Source organism: Branchiostoma belcheri, unplaced genomic scaffold, assembly GCF_001625305.1.
Source record: "Branchiostoma belcheri isolate BF01 breed outbred unplaced genomic scaffold, Haploidv18h27 scaffold3, whole genome shotgun sequence".
In the NCBI taxonomy this organism is placed as follows: Eukaryota; Metazoa; Chordata; class Leptocardii; order Amphioxiformes; family Branchiostomatidae; genus Branchiostoma; species Branchiostoma belcheri.
Genome location: NW_017803909.1, coordinates 1,030,101 through 1,048,001, shown reverse-complemented (window position 1 = coordinate 1,048,001; position 17,901 = coordinate 1,030,101). Strand labels below are relative to the sequence as shown.

At 37.6% G+C, this 17,901-nt stretch overlaps 3 protein-coding genes and 1 long non-coding RNA gene across 4 annotated transcripts in view; 1 reads left to right on the top strand and 3 right to left on the bottom strand.

The window, feature by feature from the left end:
* Nucleotides 1-3,552: 3,552 nt before the first annotated feature.
* On the bottom strand, nt 3,553-6,977 carry LOC109473805. Its single transcript, XR_002140451.1, has 3 exons — nt 6,851-6,977; nt 4,453-4,485; nt 3,553-4,132 (listed from the first exon to the last, which is right to left on the bottom strand). It is a non-coding gene; the product is annotated as an uncharacterized LOC109473805 (long non-coding RNA).
* Nucleotides 6,978-9,013: 2,036 nt separating this feature from the next.
* LOC109473880 (prefoldin subunit 4-like) lies at nt 9,014-11,025 on the bottom strand. The gene is made up of 4 exons (XM_019774012.1): nt 10,938-11,025; nt 10,374-10,490; nt 10,077-10,147; nt 9,014-9,942 (listed from the first exon to the last, which is right to left on the bottom strand). Exons 1-4 carry the CDS (start codon nt 10,956-10,958, stop codon nt 9,741-9,743), a joined length of 411 nt encoding a protein of 136 aa, XP_019629571.1. The 5' UTR covers nt 10,959-11,025; the 3' UTR covers nt 9,014-9,740.
* Nucleotides 10,928-17,798, top strand: LOC109473879 (protein disulfide-isomerase TMX3-like). Its single transcript, XM_019774011.1, has 16 exons — nt 10,928-11,053; nt 11,710-11,758; nt 11,863-11,902; nt 12,220-12,337; nt 12,571-12,616; nt 12,757-12,837; nt 13,063-13,168; nt 13,304-13,381; nt 13,681-13,747; nt 13,996-14,094; nt 14,458-14,524; nt 14,975-15,028; nt 15,209-15,265; nt 15,532-15,667; nt 15,957-16,025; nt 16,154-17,798. Exons 1-16 carry the CDS (start codon nt 10,999-11,001, stop codon nt 16,355-16,357), a joined length of 1,326 nt encoding a protein of 441 aa, XP_019629570.1. The 5' UTR covers nt 10,928-10,998; the 3' UTR covers nt 16,358-17,798.
* The window catches only part of LOC109473321 (dermatan-sulfate epimerase-like protein), a 9,915-nt gene continuing 8,839 nt past the window's right edge, over nt 16,826-17,901 (bottom strand). Inside the window, exon 4 of the mRNA XM_019773190.1 lies at nt 16,826-16,834. Coding sequence (XP_019628749.1) covers nt 16,826-16,834 — 9 coding nt within the window. The remainder of the gene's footprint in view (nt 16,835-17,901) is intronic.

Sequence of the window (17,901 nt, the reverse complement as noted above, 5' to 3'; positions counted from 1 at the left end):
GGATTTCAGTGTGGATTTACGATTTTGAGCAAGGATTACATAAATCGTCTGGAGGAATTCTTACGACAGATGTTTTCAATTAAACTGTAGAATTCATGTATGTATATGTACTTTACATGCAACAAATTCCTCCACAAGCTACCACTAGTACCAGCATGATACAATATACCCATTTCTGCTTGAGTAGACAGCCTTCCATGTGAGTCAGGCAGATTAGAGATCTGTGGGACTTGTCTATACAACAATTGGGAGGGGCTCAGGACACTACTTGCTCTGATAAACATACAGGGGTACACAGAAATACCAGCTTTGAAGTCTTCCCACATCCTCACAACATTATCTCCTTAAAGATCGAGCTACATACCTGAGAAGATCCACCTGTTCATGCCTAAGGTTCCAGACTGAATTATGACAAATCACACAACAACGAACCATATAAAATTATGCATATTACCGGGAATTTCATTAAACCTAAATGAACCAGTATAGTCTAGACATTTAACTTTTTTTGTCTTTATCAATTATTATTAAAGAAAGGCTTCAAATGAATGTCAACAAAATAAGCGTGCTAGGTGGTCACTGACTTTGTACTCTGAAGCCACAAGACAACCATACAGTACTGACTTGCCGAGGGGCATGATTTGCTAATTAGGACAAGAAAAGCAGGTCCTTACCACAAATCTTTGATTGGCAGAAGTTAACCAGTTACCTGTCAGTTAACTACACTCCATTCCACCTCAATACTTTAGTAGTACACAACATCACAGTTCTTCTCATGCAGTTCATTCTGGTTGCAGGTGTTCAAATAACAATCATTGTAAACCCTTCTAGACTACCGGTATATCTCAATCACTAACAGAACAACACTATATCAACTATGATCTTTCCCAATAGGAGACAACACTTACCAATTGTTAGAAATAAACTTGGAGTTCTGGACACACAAAACACAAAATCACAGACCAGTAAGTTCACTGCAAAATATAAGAGAGTCTTACCCTGACTTGAGTCATACACACAGTAGCAACACCTACTGACAAGCCTAGCACTAAGACTAGTAAGAGAAACCCTCTTCCTGGATTTATGTTACAAATGAGAGATAATGACTGGTTACCTGAGTCAGCCAATCACAAAGGTCAATGCTACTCGGCTTAGGTTCCCATTTTAAAAATACATGACATTGTGTGATAAACCCTTTGAACTAAAAATGTCAGCTTAATAAGATTATCATTTCAAGGACGTACATGTATGCTAAGTATTTGTTTGCCAGATTTAATTACAATACTTCTGAGGGAAACGTTGCCATATCCACTGACCCACACACATGCCTTTACTATTGTGTCAGGACCAATTAAAAACAGCTCAGTGTAACAGGGGACAGGTCCTACTTCCTGAGGGGAATCCTTGTTCCTATTTCCTGTCACGCAATTTGCAGTGACTCAAACCTTAAGGGTTATCATCAAACTTCAGAAGACGACCCTGTTCTGAGTCATAGACGTACATCCTATTTCTTCTCCACCACCCCTGTGGCCTCCTGTGCCCCCATGGAACAATGTTGTGATGTCAGCTGAAGCCCTGTGTGCTCTCTCTAGTCTCCTCCCTGATCAGCACCACTCTGGCAGAAAATTACTTCCATCCTCGCTCCCATCATGTTATATTCACACGTCTCCTCAAGGGCATATTAAGTTAATAACACTTCCCCGAAGCAATATCGAACTCCAGTCTAATAGCAATCCCGATCCCTAGTGTACATTATGTATGAATATCAACAGAAAATCTCTCCTACCTTAATATATTTCAATCCCTAACTGCAGCATGTGGTTACTGTTGGGTGACTGCCTCATCTCAAGGCTGTGAATCACTTCCCTTCTGACCAAATTATGACACAGTCTCCTTTGAAATTCAATCTTCAAGTAAGCCCACCGCTCTGTCCCCCAGCAGAAGAGGGATGATGACAGCGATCAGTATTGACAGTCACAGGAAACCAGGAAGTACACATGGAAAATGGTTCACAGCACCGGCCTTGAACAGTATGTGCTTGATTCTCTTTCATACTATGAGCTAGGTTACCTGGATTACATCAAGGTCAACACTTAGATGGCAGGAAATCTCACTGTTACTACAATGAAATATACTTAGGACATGTACTAATAGTCTAGAGAACTACCATACTAGCATTTCTGAATACTACTAACTTACCGGTATATGGTCTCACAATTTGTTTGAACTAAATAAAATATACAAGGCAAATAATCTTGCAATGATTAGCAATGTGTCAAAGGAATGAATGGGTGTGAAATTGCCCGTGCTTGCTCACAGTTTCATATGCAATGTATTATCCTGAACAGGACAAGTCGATTGATGGCCACAGAAAATGTTTCCCCTTATTAGCATGCATGTCAAGGCCAAAATTCCTGTGCAGAAACCTGCTAATGAAGAAAAAGCAGTGCAACAGTGAAGCTGCACTCTCAGAAATACAAACTCAGGGGTAGGTCCATCCACTAAAGCCTCAGGTAATGGTTTTTGGATTAGGGAACATAAGAAAATCAATATTACTGTACCCATAAACATGAGTCATTAGTACCCATAAACTAGTAGTCAGCTAGTCGCCAACTGTAGTCAACTGTTGCGCTACAATCTTACCAAACTTACCATGTTATAATAAGTTATATAATCCTCTTCACTTGTATTCAAATATAATATTATATATGGGCTTGCGAGGTTGGAAAAATCTAGGCCAGACTGAGGATATGTGCAATTTTTCGTATTTTGCCAAGAAGACTTGCCATTTTGTTGCTTGGTACTCTGTTCAGACACTATTTTGAGAGACACAATGTGACGGTGACTGTAATTCACTGAGAAACTGCGTCATTGTGCTTGTTAGTGGGAACAGGCACCAGGGGGTTGTTTACATGATACAAACTGTACAACATGTCAACAAACATCATGTAACCTAAGAGCACACCTCCATTTTGTGTCTACCCCCAACCTGTAATGGCCCAACCATGAATGATTTCATGAAATTGAATTTACAAAGGAATGCAAAAACATAACACTACTAATCAATAAAAATCAGGTCACTAAACTACATTGTACATGACTTATTCACAAGGAAACTACTTCTACCGGTACTAGCCTAGAAGGCTGGAGCCATGAAAACTGAGAATTATTAGCATAACTTTATAGACTCTAAAGACATTCACCCCAAATTTTATTAGATCTACCAGCAGGGGTATAAAGGAAATCAGATCACTGGTACAGCCAATCAATGATGATTTGTCAGTAGTTATGGAAATCCTATATGTCTGCAGTAAGTACTATTATAAATCTTCTCTACATAAAGCAGGGCTATAAAAATTCATCCCGTAGTATTTCATGCATGATTTGATTTCAGATAGAAGCAAAATGGTGTGCTAACCATGTCTAGAATTGGAATTAAAACAAAAACAAGAGCTAGCTTCATTTGAAAATGATAGTCATTTATTGCCAATAATTGAGGAATAAATGTAAAATATGAAATACGTATCCTCAACCTCTGACAAACTAGCAACATGACAGTAAAAATAGTCATCACACAATGATATAGAACTACTCCAGGTGCTGAACACATGCGATCATCAACCAACCAAAATCTGTCCCTTTCACCCTTAATTTGCACAGTTTGCAGACTTCAATACATCCAGCACACACATACAATTTTCCAATACAGCTGTAGTGGGGGGATGCCCTGGAGTTCATATGTCAACCTCGGAGTCTCTAAAGTATTGATTTCTAATTTCATGGGCCGGTTACTCGCATTCAGATTTCTCCATCTGGTCCTACCACAAGGTCAACAATATCGCACAGGAGCGTTACTGGTAAAACGCTTCAACATGCAGAACAATTCCACACCTGTCAAAAACATGCCCTATAGATATTGTATTGGTCAATGGTCAATACCTGTCCTCAAAGACTACATCAATAAATACAGTAGGCACAAAAAAAGTGAAGGAATGAGCAAAGTTGAATGACAATCACATATTTGCAAATACATGTTACTATGAAGGTTTAACTTTTTTAATGTTTTACACCTCTCTAAAGATGAACTTGACCGCCAGTTCTTTGAAGTATTGGTATTTCCAGAAGTATGTCCCTGTTGGAAAACTCCATTAGTAACCATGACCACACATACATTACCACAACCTCTGGGGAAAAGCTACTGCAGATGAAACACAATGCATTGATTGCAATGCACAAACCCGGTAACATCCCACAAAAGAAATGCTACTTTCAAATTATGAGAAAGCTATATTGTATCATCTCCCATGGGTTTACCAAAAGATTATCCCTTATAATTCTGTAAACAAGGTTATGTATCAGATAATAACTCCTTGCTTTCATTCCAGGATCACATCTGATGTATTTCGGTTTCTCACATTGACAGATGCCCAGTTTGCAAATTTCATGAGGTACCTTTAAATTTGCTGGGAGACTTTACAGATGCCACTGCATGGGAAATAAAACATTAGGTGATTACCATACAAAGGACCTTCATAAATGGTAATTGGTATGCAACTGTGTGGCATGATAACCAAGCAGATATAGAAACCAATGCTCCTTTTAAGATTAGGAGCAAGACTGAATACCTATGATTATGTGTTGTACAAAAACCATAAACATTATAGAATAGACTGTAAAAATCATCATAAAACTGTCATAAAATACCTCGTCACAAAAACAGCATATCTTATGCACTCTCACGTCAGACTTGGGTTCATCAGAGGACACCATTCACAACAAACAACTCCATGTATATTCTTCTCAAAGCAAAACTGCCATGCTAAGACCTGGTTCTCACGACCACATAGTAGAGATGATTGTTACATGTGGCCCACAGGTGGTCTGGCAAATACCTACATAACATCATTAGGCCTTGGATAATTTTCAAGCAGATGGGGAGAGAATATTATACAATTTTCTGGCTTCCTAATTTAACAAATTATTAAACACAGTACTGTAAGGGCAGTTCATAATCGTTTGGAAATTAAGTTATCAGCATCTGGCAGTTTTTCAATCCTAGTAACGTTACATACACGGCCTTGACTATGGCACCAAGGAAACCTGTAACCTTCAGGGATATCTCACATCTAAAATTACAGCCTGGGTGCCATCCATAGATGTAGTGAGTATGGGAACTGGGGTAAGCTAACACTGTAACAGGATGGCACCAGGCTAGAATAAATCATGACACACAATAAAATCCCCTGGGCTGAAAATCAAGCAAGCCATTTTGAAAATCTATTGGATCACTGGATCATTGTCAGATTCCTATTTTTGCCCAATGGTAAACATTATAAAGCTAGCCCTGTATGTCTAGTACTACACAAATCCAACAATCCTATTGCCTATTGGTATGGATTAGTTGTCAAAACAGCAATCACTAAATGTATCTGTTTTGGCCATGCCTTTCTCTCTACTCCCTAATCTCATGGGATGTTGCTGATACAGCAGAATATACTGGACAAAAGATTAAGTTACTACAAAATGTATTATATAATTGTACAAATCTATTAAACCCAAAGTACTTATTTTAACCTCCTCGCTAAGACCATCACCTGTCTCCACTATCAAAGGCAATCCCATTTAAGATTTAATCCTTTAGGCAATGACAGATAATGCATGGGCTTTGGTATAAAGCTTTAATCTTTTTGACAACACACAAATAGGGCCTGCAAAATATCTTGGGTAACCTTTATTGAAATGCCAATCATGATTGGGAATTGCACCTTAACATTACACTTAATCTGCAGTGTTGGAATTAATCAATTAATCAGGCTTTGCCTTCAAGCTCAGCAAACTAGATTTGGAATTAAAATTGTTCTGTAGCCTAGGACAAGTGAGTCAGAGACAGCAACTGAGGCAAATGCCATTATCATAACTTATATGTATGGTAATGTAGAAGTCTGGAACGTCATCAAAGTAACTTGTTTCAAATTATTGCATTTCATCACATCATGTAAGTAGCAGATGGCAAAGTAGCTAAATAAATAAATAAAAGTAGCTGGCTGGACCTTGGACACCATTTCAAGTCTGTATTATTCATAAATTTGCAACTCTATTCTCTATACAGGTGTCTATAGATTATGGTTTACAGTATATACAAATTTCATTGATAAGAAGTTTGACGACAAAAACCATGAACTTGCAGCAAAATCATGGCAAAAACGTAAGTTATAATACCTTGAAAAACATGATACCATATATTGTATAAGTAACGTTAACACAACTTACACAAGTGATACACTATTTTGTGAAAAAATTCCCTTGCAAAATAATGACCAAGATGGAAAATAAATCTGAAAAACTATTAGAATACGATCCATAATCATACACACGATTTAGCTTTACATAACCAAAGGTGCCCGAGTGCTGTCATATCTATCAAACCCAATTTGTTATAATTCAAGGGGGAGGGGGGAAAAATTATAGACACTGGCAACTTTTCATGATCTAAAGTCAACCCTTGCAAATCTAGTTAAAACCACACTTGGATGATGTCCAGCTACATTTCACACATTCACAAAAACCAGACCAGGTTATGCAGGGCGATCGACTATCTGAGTAAATCAGCACGGTTTAGATTAGAGGGACAGACTTCACCCCCACCCATCTTGCCCCGTGTCGGGATGCCAACCCAAGCTCCACAAAACAATAACTTCCGTACTTGTACTAGAATACTTTCTGAGGGCTCATCTGGTTTACATACCCCCTCAGTACATAGTGAGTGCCCCTGAAAATTCACAGACAATTGTAGTGTTATCTTAAGTACTTATGGCCTCAACAAATAATGAAGAAAGTACTTCAAACTCACCTTCAGATTACAACATCGCCGTGCACTGCCATTCAGCTTGTGTTCGAAAATGGCCACCTCAACTTGTGATCGTTTCCACCTGTCAATCAAACGAAGCCCCGCCTCTCTGAATTTGGAAGGATTCATTTGAACTGGAGGGGTGCTCAAACCTAAATATCCAATGTACATCAGATTTGCTGCGGTGCAACATTTAAAAGCAACTTGAAATTACTTCTTTTTGGCGGATCGTCGTCGAAATGATTATGAAAATACTCGAAATTCACCTCTCATGTGCTTTGTATTTCCTGTCTCCCCTGTGAGGTGGATTTTACCATTCTGGTACATGTGTGTAAGGTGGAGACTGAACAGATGGGGTAGCATTCCTCTCAGTCTCCTTGTGTATGGTAGGAATTTTGAGTATCATTTAGCTCAGGACAGCAAGGAAGTTTCAAATCAGAGCAACAAATCATGTCTACACCAACAAATATGAAAAAAAAAATCAACTTTCCCTTATAGCCTGCACAGTCAGCCAACTACGCAGAACAAAAGAGCACTTTATTTGCATCTCCATCTGTAGATTTTGCTTGTTCAGTACAAAAGTTAGAGCACTTTTCAAAGAAAGTGAAAGGCGGCAGATGGGACAACAATACAACAAAGGCAGTAGTTGGACATCTGGCTGCAGTCACTGTTATTTTCCATGTGGGACAGCTAGGTCTCTATTCCAAAGCACAATCACAAGTTTCACTGGACCATGGATAAAGTAATAAGGTGCACATAATAGTACTTGCCAGAAAAACTCAGTCTATGATGTGATCACTGCTATATTGATTACACACATCATATAAATTCAATGCTTACAAAGGACCAAAGAATGTCAGCAATCTATTTTCAATCAGCCCTTGCACGTGTCCACAACTTGGTTTAGCAACAGAAAAGCTTCTGGAGCATTGATAGAATGGAGACAATTTTCTTGACATGATTATTCAATTCAAAGAAAAAGTAGTTCGGAAGCATAAAGCAAGGTGGAAATATTTTCTGCCAGCATAAGTAATTTTTTTAATGTCTCTTGTCTGCCCATTGACAGATGCCATTCCATAACAATCTGCATTTATCAATTTCTCCATGAACACACAATTTCTGGTAACAATACCTGTACATTTTCCTTTCCCTCAGGGGCAGACTTTGTGCTGATGGCTTTGGAAAGGGCTCAACATGTGGTCTATAAGCATTTATTTTAATGTCTCCTGGGGGTCAACAAAGGTACGGCATAAGCACCAAGCCAGTGTTTACATGGTTGACCTTTTCTTGAACTCCATTGTATCTGTTGATGGGCCCATCAGACTGGGAACAATGGTAGCCAATGCTGCGTAGACAAAACAATATCTTGGGACCAAACAAAGATTATTCTGAGATAAAGGACCAAAGACATGCTAAAAAGAAGTCGAACAAGCCAAACCACTTGATTAAACCAAGTGTTAGAATTATTCTGTCCAAGTTCAAACTATCAATGTAGTCATGCAATGCATTGGTGTCCATTTTACCCTGAAGTATCTGGTTGTCACCATAGTTGAGTAGGATCCAAGAGACTTATCAAACCCAGTTACACTCCATTGAATTACATGAAAATTCACCTAGTTTTAAATTATGATAAACACTTTTATTTAATCTGAGGAAAAAAAGGTATCAAATATGGTGTGCAGTTTTGTAAAAAAAAAAATAGTGGGTGTTATCCTGACCCATTCTGTTCTGCCTAGTGTTACATAGGCATAGACATTGTCAGTTTATGTTGTTTTCTCCTTGAAAATGCACACAATAGTTTTACCACATCTTTGATACAGCTCTATGACATGATTTGAGTAACTGGATCAGTCTGTACCCCCAGCACGTCCTAAAACATGCCAACTGTTGCACACACAGTTGGTACAGTCGACCTTTGGCCGGCTACAACAGAGTCAGCAGGGATGCAGCAGGTGCAAACCAGACTCAGTCTGGAACAACAAATAGCTGAACCACTACTTTCAGTTCACAGGTTCTTTCATCTGGCTCACAGGTTGATGTCTCTGCATCCAAATTAATGGCAGCACAGCAAGAGAGACTTTATGTGAGCCATATGGTGTGATACAGTTGTCAAACAGACCTCCATCTGTCACAGGCCAGATACTGCAGTAACCATCACCATGGGCACATCCATGAAGTTTGATTTTATTGGTTACTGAACACAGACTTCTACACACTATGCGACTCCCTCCCATATTCATTACCAATAACATGGATGTGGGCTATAAAAGGGAGAAGAAGAAGACCTGATGTCCCTTGTAAAGTCATTTCTCTTTTTGTCATAGCAGATATTGATTCCAACCAAGGAGAACGTCCTCGTTCCAACTAAGTTTAATCAGTATAATGTACTTTTGCAGATGAAAATTTGGGAGTGTGTCTACTTACTACAATGTCTGAGTCAGTGATTGAGAGGTTCACAGAATTTGTCTGACACAAAGGCTAGCATTTGAAGAAATAAATATTCACAGAATACAGTTTGATGTATAGCTCTGCTTATCTATTACGTGCTGACAATCACAGCATACCATAAATCAGTGGTTAAAGAAGCCCACTGCATGTAACTCTGTACAAACATGTGACCAACTGCAAGAAAAGGTTCAAATATTCACACATACAATGTATATGAAGTCAGTGCTTATGAAACAGTATTTAGGTCAAATGCACAAATCAAAATGAAGGAAAATGTAACAAGAACATACTCATCTTCAACAGACATAAGACTACCTACAGCTTTGTGAGAGCTAGACAATGGAAACAAAAATTTTACATTATATTCCCTATTGTATGATGATTAACACACGCTTTTGTTGCTGAAATCATTCAGTGATATACATGTACATGTAAAAGGCATTTTCTAATCTTCATCCATCTCTAGGTTGATGTTGTTGCTGAACTTGGCATAAAGTTCCACTTTGAGTTTTCCTAGAACTCCCTTAATTTCATCTGCTTGTGCATTTAGGCCTGCAATCTGCTGTTGAATCTGAGTCTTGGCTTCTTCCAGCTTCTCCTGTGTTGCTTCCAGTGGCATGGATATAAATACCTCCCCTATCCGGTATGTGACTTGGTGTTAAGGGAAACAGGAAGGAAACATGATTTCATGACAAATCCATTTCAAAGGACACTTTGTCTCAACATCTCTATACAGAGGGATTCTGACAGTTAAATCATGAGAGATTTTGAGGAAGGATATGGGATTGGTGCAGACTCGTCATCCACCATCAGGAGGTCATCTGAGGCATCCTCCAGGTTCTGGAGCTCTTTCTGTGTTTCAAAGGAAATAAAACAAACAATACTGTTAGCAATAGTCCTCATAGATGTAGAAAGCTGCTTGATCTGACAGATGTATGTACATTATGTTTAACAGGAGATTTCAATTGCATTTTTCTATCCTCCCTTTAGAATATCAATAATCAAACAAGAACATCAATTCAACGAACAATAACTCAAACACCCCATTATCAAAAGCAGAGAGATTCTGCATTTTCACCTGCTTCGCCTCAATTTCCTCTTTGAGTTCCACAAGTTTTGCATTTTTGTTTGCAAATGTGTTGATCTTCTGCTGGTCCTCATAGGTCACCTGAACATCAGCATCTCCTTGGCTAGGCTGTAGGTATAAATACATTGTATATAACGTTATAGTGTGCTATAAATTTAATCATAATTTTCCTGAATCCTGATTGTTCTTACCTATAAGATGAGTTATGATTTATGCAACATAATTCATAAAAGATATCTATACAAATCGATACAAACATCCCCCAACATGGTGTACACAATGGGCAGTCTGTGACAGCATCAGTACAAGTAATCGGTGCTCTTTCAAATGCTTTCTGTCCCACATAACGTTAGACATGTTACATGTAACATGAGGTGCCAAAGCCCCCTCCCTCTTCACACAAACAACACAGTAACTGTGATCTCCCTGTGAAGAGTTGAAAGTATTTAGTAACACCAATAGAATCAGTGGATAATTTTGTCTACTACCATACCCATATACCTGCAAAAACACTACAAACGAACGTTGAATCGAGGCAAATTTTCAGATACTTACTTTCAAGCTGACGGCAGCCATGTTGGATTTTTTAGGGCTTCCCTAGATTACCCATCATTCCATGCGCATAACAAAGATGGCGGCGCCCATCAGGGAATTGGCGATATTTCTTCTCGGTAAGAAAATTGATATATTTTGGTCCCATTTACTATCTTTTATCTTATAGATTTACCCTAGCATTAGACATGTTTCTGTTACTATCACAGAGTCCAAATTTTGCATGATCGTTGTCTAGATTTGATGGTACAGGGTCATTTTTATAACAGTGGTAAAAATTTTGCAGCAAAAAAATTAGTCTGCCATAAAATTTTCAACACAAGGTAGTAATTATGATTACTACTAGTAATCATAATTTGATCAGATACTAGTAAGTCAAAAAAGCTGCACATGTCAGTCAGGAGATCTTTGGAAATCACGCACATACATAAATTTTGAGATACACAAAAACTGCAATAGATAAAAAGGCATAGGCAGTGCAATATTCTAGATAGATAAATCAATAGAATGAATTTATTTGTGTGCCTGGCTTCAGCAAAGTTGGAAAAAGCCTTAGTAACATAACGTTAAAATCCTATTTATATGTACATTGTAGATACAACTTGGAGTATGTGTAGCTGAGATTGGGAGGCATTATAGATGGCATTCTAAGAGTCAAATGCAAACCTGCACATTAAATCTTACATTAACTACAAGTTAAATTTAAAATGTAAAATGATGAATGCAACTGGGGCCTCATATTTTGCATGTCTGATCTGTCTCATCTTCCTTGCAGGACTGTACATCCAGTGTGCACTTGGTCATGTCATTGAGCTGAATAATAAGTGAGTAACGGTACATGTATATCATACTTATACCTTTCATGCATCTCCCAACATTGTTATGTTCATTAGCTTGATGATTGTCTCAATGTTTTTTTTCTTAACAGCTTTCTTGAAGACAGACATAAAGGATCCTGGCTTGTAGAAGTAAGTAATGAAATCAGTCATAAGATATTACATGTAATTTGTGTTCTCTCAAGTTGAAATCATCACTTCACTCATTCTAGACTTTTATGTTGCCTATGTCAACTCCAGTCATCTTCCCATCCAAGGTTTGAAGTGCATGTATTGTCACAAATGTGCAAGAGATTCTCTTGCTTTACTTCATCATTATTTCTGATATGGTAAGTTGTAAAATGTACACTTTTGTATGACTGAATGGTACGTGAATAGTCTTCAAGTACAATGTCAAGTACAATGTACTGTAGTTTCACACAATCATCACATTTGTTATGACTTGCCAGTTCTATGCTCCGTGGTGTGGACACTGTAAGAAGTTGGAGCCAGTGTGGCACAATGTAGGCCGGTCTCTGCAGGGGTCCCCCATCAAGGTAGCACGGGTAGACGCTACCAGGTACACAGGTATGGTGCTGCATCTTATCTCTTGCAAGTATTTGTGCTTGTATCACATTTTATGTATGGTCAAATGCTTCTTCTGTTTAGCACCATTAAGTTCTGTTTGACAGTATTGAAAACCTATCACTAAGTTTATGAATGCAGATACTGTGATATACTATGATTGATAAGTATTGTATTTCTTATTCTGTTAAAATATTAACATAGTAACATATTGACTTGTTCTTTCTCCTTTGCAGCTGTTGCTAATGAGTTTACAATCAGGGGATACCCCACCATTAAGTTGTAAGTACTGAAAAACTCATGGTCAAAATGCTCTAGATGCACTTTATTACATCACTAATTATAATCACTTATCTTCTTTTCTGTATCTATGGAATTTTCATCATGTATACTTGACACAGTACATATTTTTCTAACCTTAGTTTCAAAGGGGACCAGATTTTCACCCATAATGGAGGAAGGTCCATGGAGGACATTGTCCAGTTTGCTCAGAGAGCACAAGGGTAAGTCAGCTGGACTCAACCATTCATTTGTTTGTAGAGATTTGTGCTTGGTGTAAAGCTTCTCCTCAGCGAATCAGATTTTGACGCAACTTGTTTGTAAAGATACATTGTGAATTACAATGCTAGTAACTGAAGTTTGTCTTAAATGTTATACTGAAATATCTCTGAATTTACTTATATTCCTACTAAACTGGCATTAAGATTTCTTTTCTTTGTGTGGTACAGTCCTGCAGTAAGAGAGCTGAGAAGTGTGACCCAGCTGAATGATCTGCGCATCAAACACCCTGTCTTCTTCCTGTATGTGGGAGATGATAATGATTCTGAGCTGAAGGTGAGTACCAACAGGTCAATCAATTACACACAATTGAAATTTTAGTATGATTGTCACTCAGTTTTTTTTTTATTTAAGAAAAAAACATATCTGTAATAAAATAAGAAATTATATGTTTCACATGTTTTATTACAGACAGCATACAGTGCAATAGCAGAAGATTATGTGTTGAAGGGCTACTTCTACCAAGCTCCGCCCACCATTCTACCTCAGGTGAGAGGCAAACTGTCATGCTGGAATGTCTATTGTCATTAATTGAATCAGGAATAGATAGGATAAATACTGTAACCTGTAGAATTGGAAGCAGGAATCATGTGCTTACTGTATAAGTGTCTTAGTTTTTGTTCACCCTTTTCTTTCTTGGTTGTTCAAAGGAACTCTCCCCATCTCGATGTAACCTGTAATTAGATTTGTAACATGTTATAGAAGAAGACTTTACTGGAATCTAAGAGAAATCCTCTTGCAAATGTTCTGTTAATGAGTTACATACCAGAGTTTTTTGCTATGTCCAGGATATTAAAGTGGACACATTGCCAACAGTTCTGGTTTTGAAAGACCGAAAATACTTCAAATATGGAGGTAAGGACAGCCTGCCTAATACTTGTAATGTACATTTTAACTTCTATAAATTTGTGTAGGATAACATGCAATAGACTTGTAGTTTATCCAAGGCTACTGTATCTAACACTTGCTTTTACTGACAATTATATTTCTTATCCTATTCCATAATTCAGTGAAGTAGTAAAGACCAATACTGCCTTTAAGTGATCGAAATATAATTTGTTACAATGCCTGGTGATCATAATAAAATGTGCAACCCTGTCCAGGTGGTGACAAGGCCTTGCTCAAGGACTTCATAGAGCTGGAGAGATTCCCAGCATTCCCTAGGATAAGTGGTGACAACATTAACGAACTGGCAGGTTCAGGTATAAACTGTATATATTAAACATATCAGATATACTATTACTAAGTATTCCAGATTCCAGAAATAATACATGTACTTTGTTTCTTGAAATTTGTGACTATAGGGGGAATTCAGATTGCTGCTATACAAGTAGAAGTTCTAAATTAAAAATGTTTCACAGTCATTACCATTTCTTATGTAAAATTTATGTGTTTTGGGGACAGGCTTTCAAGGAGTAAAATAACTTAAAGTGCCTTGTAAAATTGTTTTGTAACTTTGTTCAGGATCACAGTGATGTACTGCTTCACTGTTTTCCATATCCTGTTCTTCTATCAAGTGGTTGTCCACCCTTGGTAACAATTCTCACATCCCTGTTTGTATCTAGGCAGAAGGATAGCAGTCGTAGTGATAGAGCACAGTTCAGTCCCAACAGATGTAGAAGAAGACACAAGGTTAGTAGTAATTTAGAATATACGTAGTTCAGACTTATCCTTGTGGTAGTCCTGTGACTACATCATTGCTAGGATATGAGATGAAAAAAGTGACATGGTAGCAAGTTTCCATTTTGGCACAGTCTTGGTTATATCTCTATTTCCCATAGCTTTTTCTTTTACATTGCTCAGTGAAAACTTAATTCTACTACATTGGACCTCAGATTTCTCACAAATGTTAGAACTGAAATGTAAATTAACATTAATGTTGTTGATAAACTTTAGTGATGCCTGTAAGTTAGACTTGAGTGGAAGGCATTTCAGCACCAAGGATTATTTCTGTTGTTTCAGTTCTCTAATTTACCTTCTGAATGAAAAACCTCTTTTTTTTTTAGTGTTGTAGAGATTGCAACATTGTTACATTTGATTTATTTCTTACTTGGATTGACCAGACTTGTTTCTGTGTTATAGAGTAAGAGATATGCTACAAGAACTGGCGAAGGGAAGAGACACAGAGTTTCACAGGTAGGTCTACTCATTATAGCAGTTTAGTTAGCCAACAGCAATTACTACATTGTACATGTAGGTGGTAAATACTGGTAATGTAAACTTAATAAGGGAATTGTGAACATATACTGGTGGAATGTAGATATGAAAACTACTAGAGTATATCTTGGTAAAATGTTTCACCGTCTGTTCTTGCAGTACCTTTCTGTATGGCTGGATGGATGGAACAGAACTCATCAACCAGATCACCATGAGGTATGGGTCCTGCAAGGGTTTGTCTGTATCCTGAACAAGTTTGGAGTTGATAGAAACATCATAGGACTGTTTGTTGAGTATCCTTCAGGGTTAGCCATTTGTGAATTGTGCTACTCAATGTGGAAAACTTTGTCATTTCATCTATGAAAACCAAAGTATGCATTGCATGCATGCATACAATATGCACTGTGCAATCACAATTTACAGTGAGGATATCTAGTTGTCTCGGGATAGTTTTATTGATACTTTATTGTTCCATCTCCCAGTTTTGTCAGCACCCCGGCCATTATTGTCTTGGAGCCCTCCACAGAGTCCTACTACCTACCTGACACCCCCACCGCAGGAATGGCACGGCCACAACTGAAGGGGTTCCTTAGAAAAGTCATCAGTGGTGATGCACCTGTGAGTCTATTGTTTACAATAAATACGGTTATCTATAAGGTACACTATATTTAAGGTACAAAAATAAGGTACACTCTGTTTAAACAAGGATCTTCAAAGCTTGTTTGAAACTCCTTGGTTTCAAGTTGACACTGCCAACAATTCAAGAAGCTGCATGATACTACATGTATTGAAAAGTGTGTTGAATAATCACTGTGATGGGATGCAATTCACAGAAGTTCAGTAAGGGGGGAAACTTGTTCACCCAGTTTTCAACCTGCTCAATATAGTGCCTTTTTTTGTCCTCCAGGCCTATGGTGGGAACAGTTTCTTACAGAGATTAAAGCGAGTCTTCTATGACTTCTTCACAGGAGTCACGGTAAGTGGACACATCTGCTCTACTGAATCATCTTGAACATTTTAACATTAGAACAATAATAGTCAGGTTCTAGCGAGCTTTATGATAAAAAGCCTTTCAACAGAACTATTCCTTGCCGTGTGTCACAGTCACTGTTCCGAGCTCAGCCTTTCATAGCGAGCATCCTGATCGGCCTACCCACCTTCGTCGTGACATTCCTGTGCTACTCCCTCTGTACCACGGAGGTTGTGGATGACATGGAAGATGAAGACGACTTGTCAGAGGATGAGAAAGAAGATGAAGATAGGATTGACAGGTATGAGGAGGTGTCAGGGCACATGAAGAAAGAGTGACTTAAAATGTGGACCATTTTCATATCTTTTATCTGTTGTCATTTTTTTCCTCTTTTCATACTGTGAAATCTTTCTACAAGGCTATGAGAGAAATAGCTAGGAGAAGTCCTTTTGTGGTACATTTTCTGTTCCTTAATTTAAAAGCTGCTTTGTAATGTAAAAAATAGATATGGTAAGCATATTTGAGGTTCAAAGTCCACATGACTGTAGTGTAGTATTAAATAGAACAATAGAAGAATTTTAGATAGTCACATACATATGTAACTACATGTCTGTTTGTAAAAGGTTAGTGCTTGTAATTGTTACATTATTCAAACCCTAGGTCAATATTTTGTAATAAAGATAGGATGAGAGCAATCATGATGATGAAAGAAAATTTGTACCTGCTAGTGGCCAAAACAAGAAAGGTTAGATAGCATTCTGTAGATTTAGTGTTTTGCATATAATTGCTCAGATAAAAGAAAATAATCAGATGTACTGTATAACAAGTGCAACAGATACATTTACTGACTGGTATGGATGTTTGTAGTGTAAGAGGAAATGCAGTTGACTGCGCTGAACTAGAATGCAACCCTACACATTTAATCATGTTTAAATTTAGAATACTGATCAAGATTTTAAAGGGCTCCATCATGTCATAGAGAGATGTGTTGTACTTAATTAATACTTTATTGTTAGCTTCAAGAATGTGATAAGGACAATACAGTAATTGGCTGACTGATATTTTGTACTTTGAGACATTGATTGGGACTTTTTTGCCATATACCTTTAGGCTGCAATATGGGGTGCTTTATGTTACCAATTTTTGTGATACTGTGTGAAAAACAATCAACCCTGAGTCTTTCATAGTATCTTCAAAATTTAAAGTAAAAATTTTGTATTATGACCTAGCAGAGGCTACTGCCAGTCCGAGTTGCTTCGTGTGGCTGTCTTTATTTCACAACAAACTTAATTTTGCACCAATAGCTAGTCTGTAATGTCCACAGTATGCAGAGGTAACATCTTTAATCCAGACAGTGTAAATACATATCATAAAAACCTTTTCAAGAATGTAACATTACAATAACCATGACATACCACTTATTATAAGAATAGAGGTATGTTTTAGGTGTGAGGAAATGATAAAATACAGTTGGTGCAGTCCATGTCCATGTCCATTCATGGGAGCACAGGTAGACAGATAACCCACTCAAGGCTGTTGATGCATTGATAAAGTGTGTACCTTACAATTGTAAATGTTGGTTTTACCTTCTTTTTGGCACAATAGAAAGTGGAACAGTAACAGTAATATTTACAGAGTAGTATCAGAATTGTCATACATATTCTACTACACAAATTGGGCAAGTTGTGTGACTGTATGTGCATGTTTGTATGTTTTTCAAGATGTTTGTTCCAGGAAGTGCCATCTACTATAGAATTCTTGTATTAAAAAATTGATCCATTTAGATTGTGTTTATTCTTTGAGTATCTTGAAAAGCGTTCAACCATACATGTCAAAACTATTCCCATATGCAAACATGGCTTGGTTAATGTGTGCAATGTAG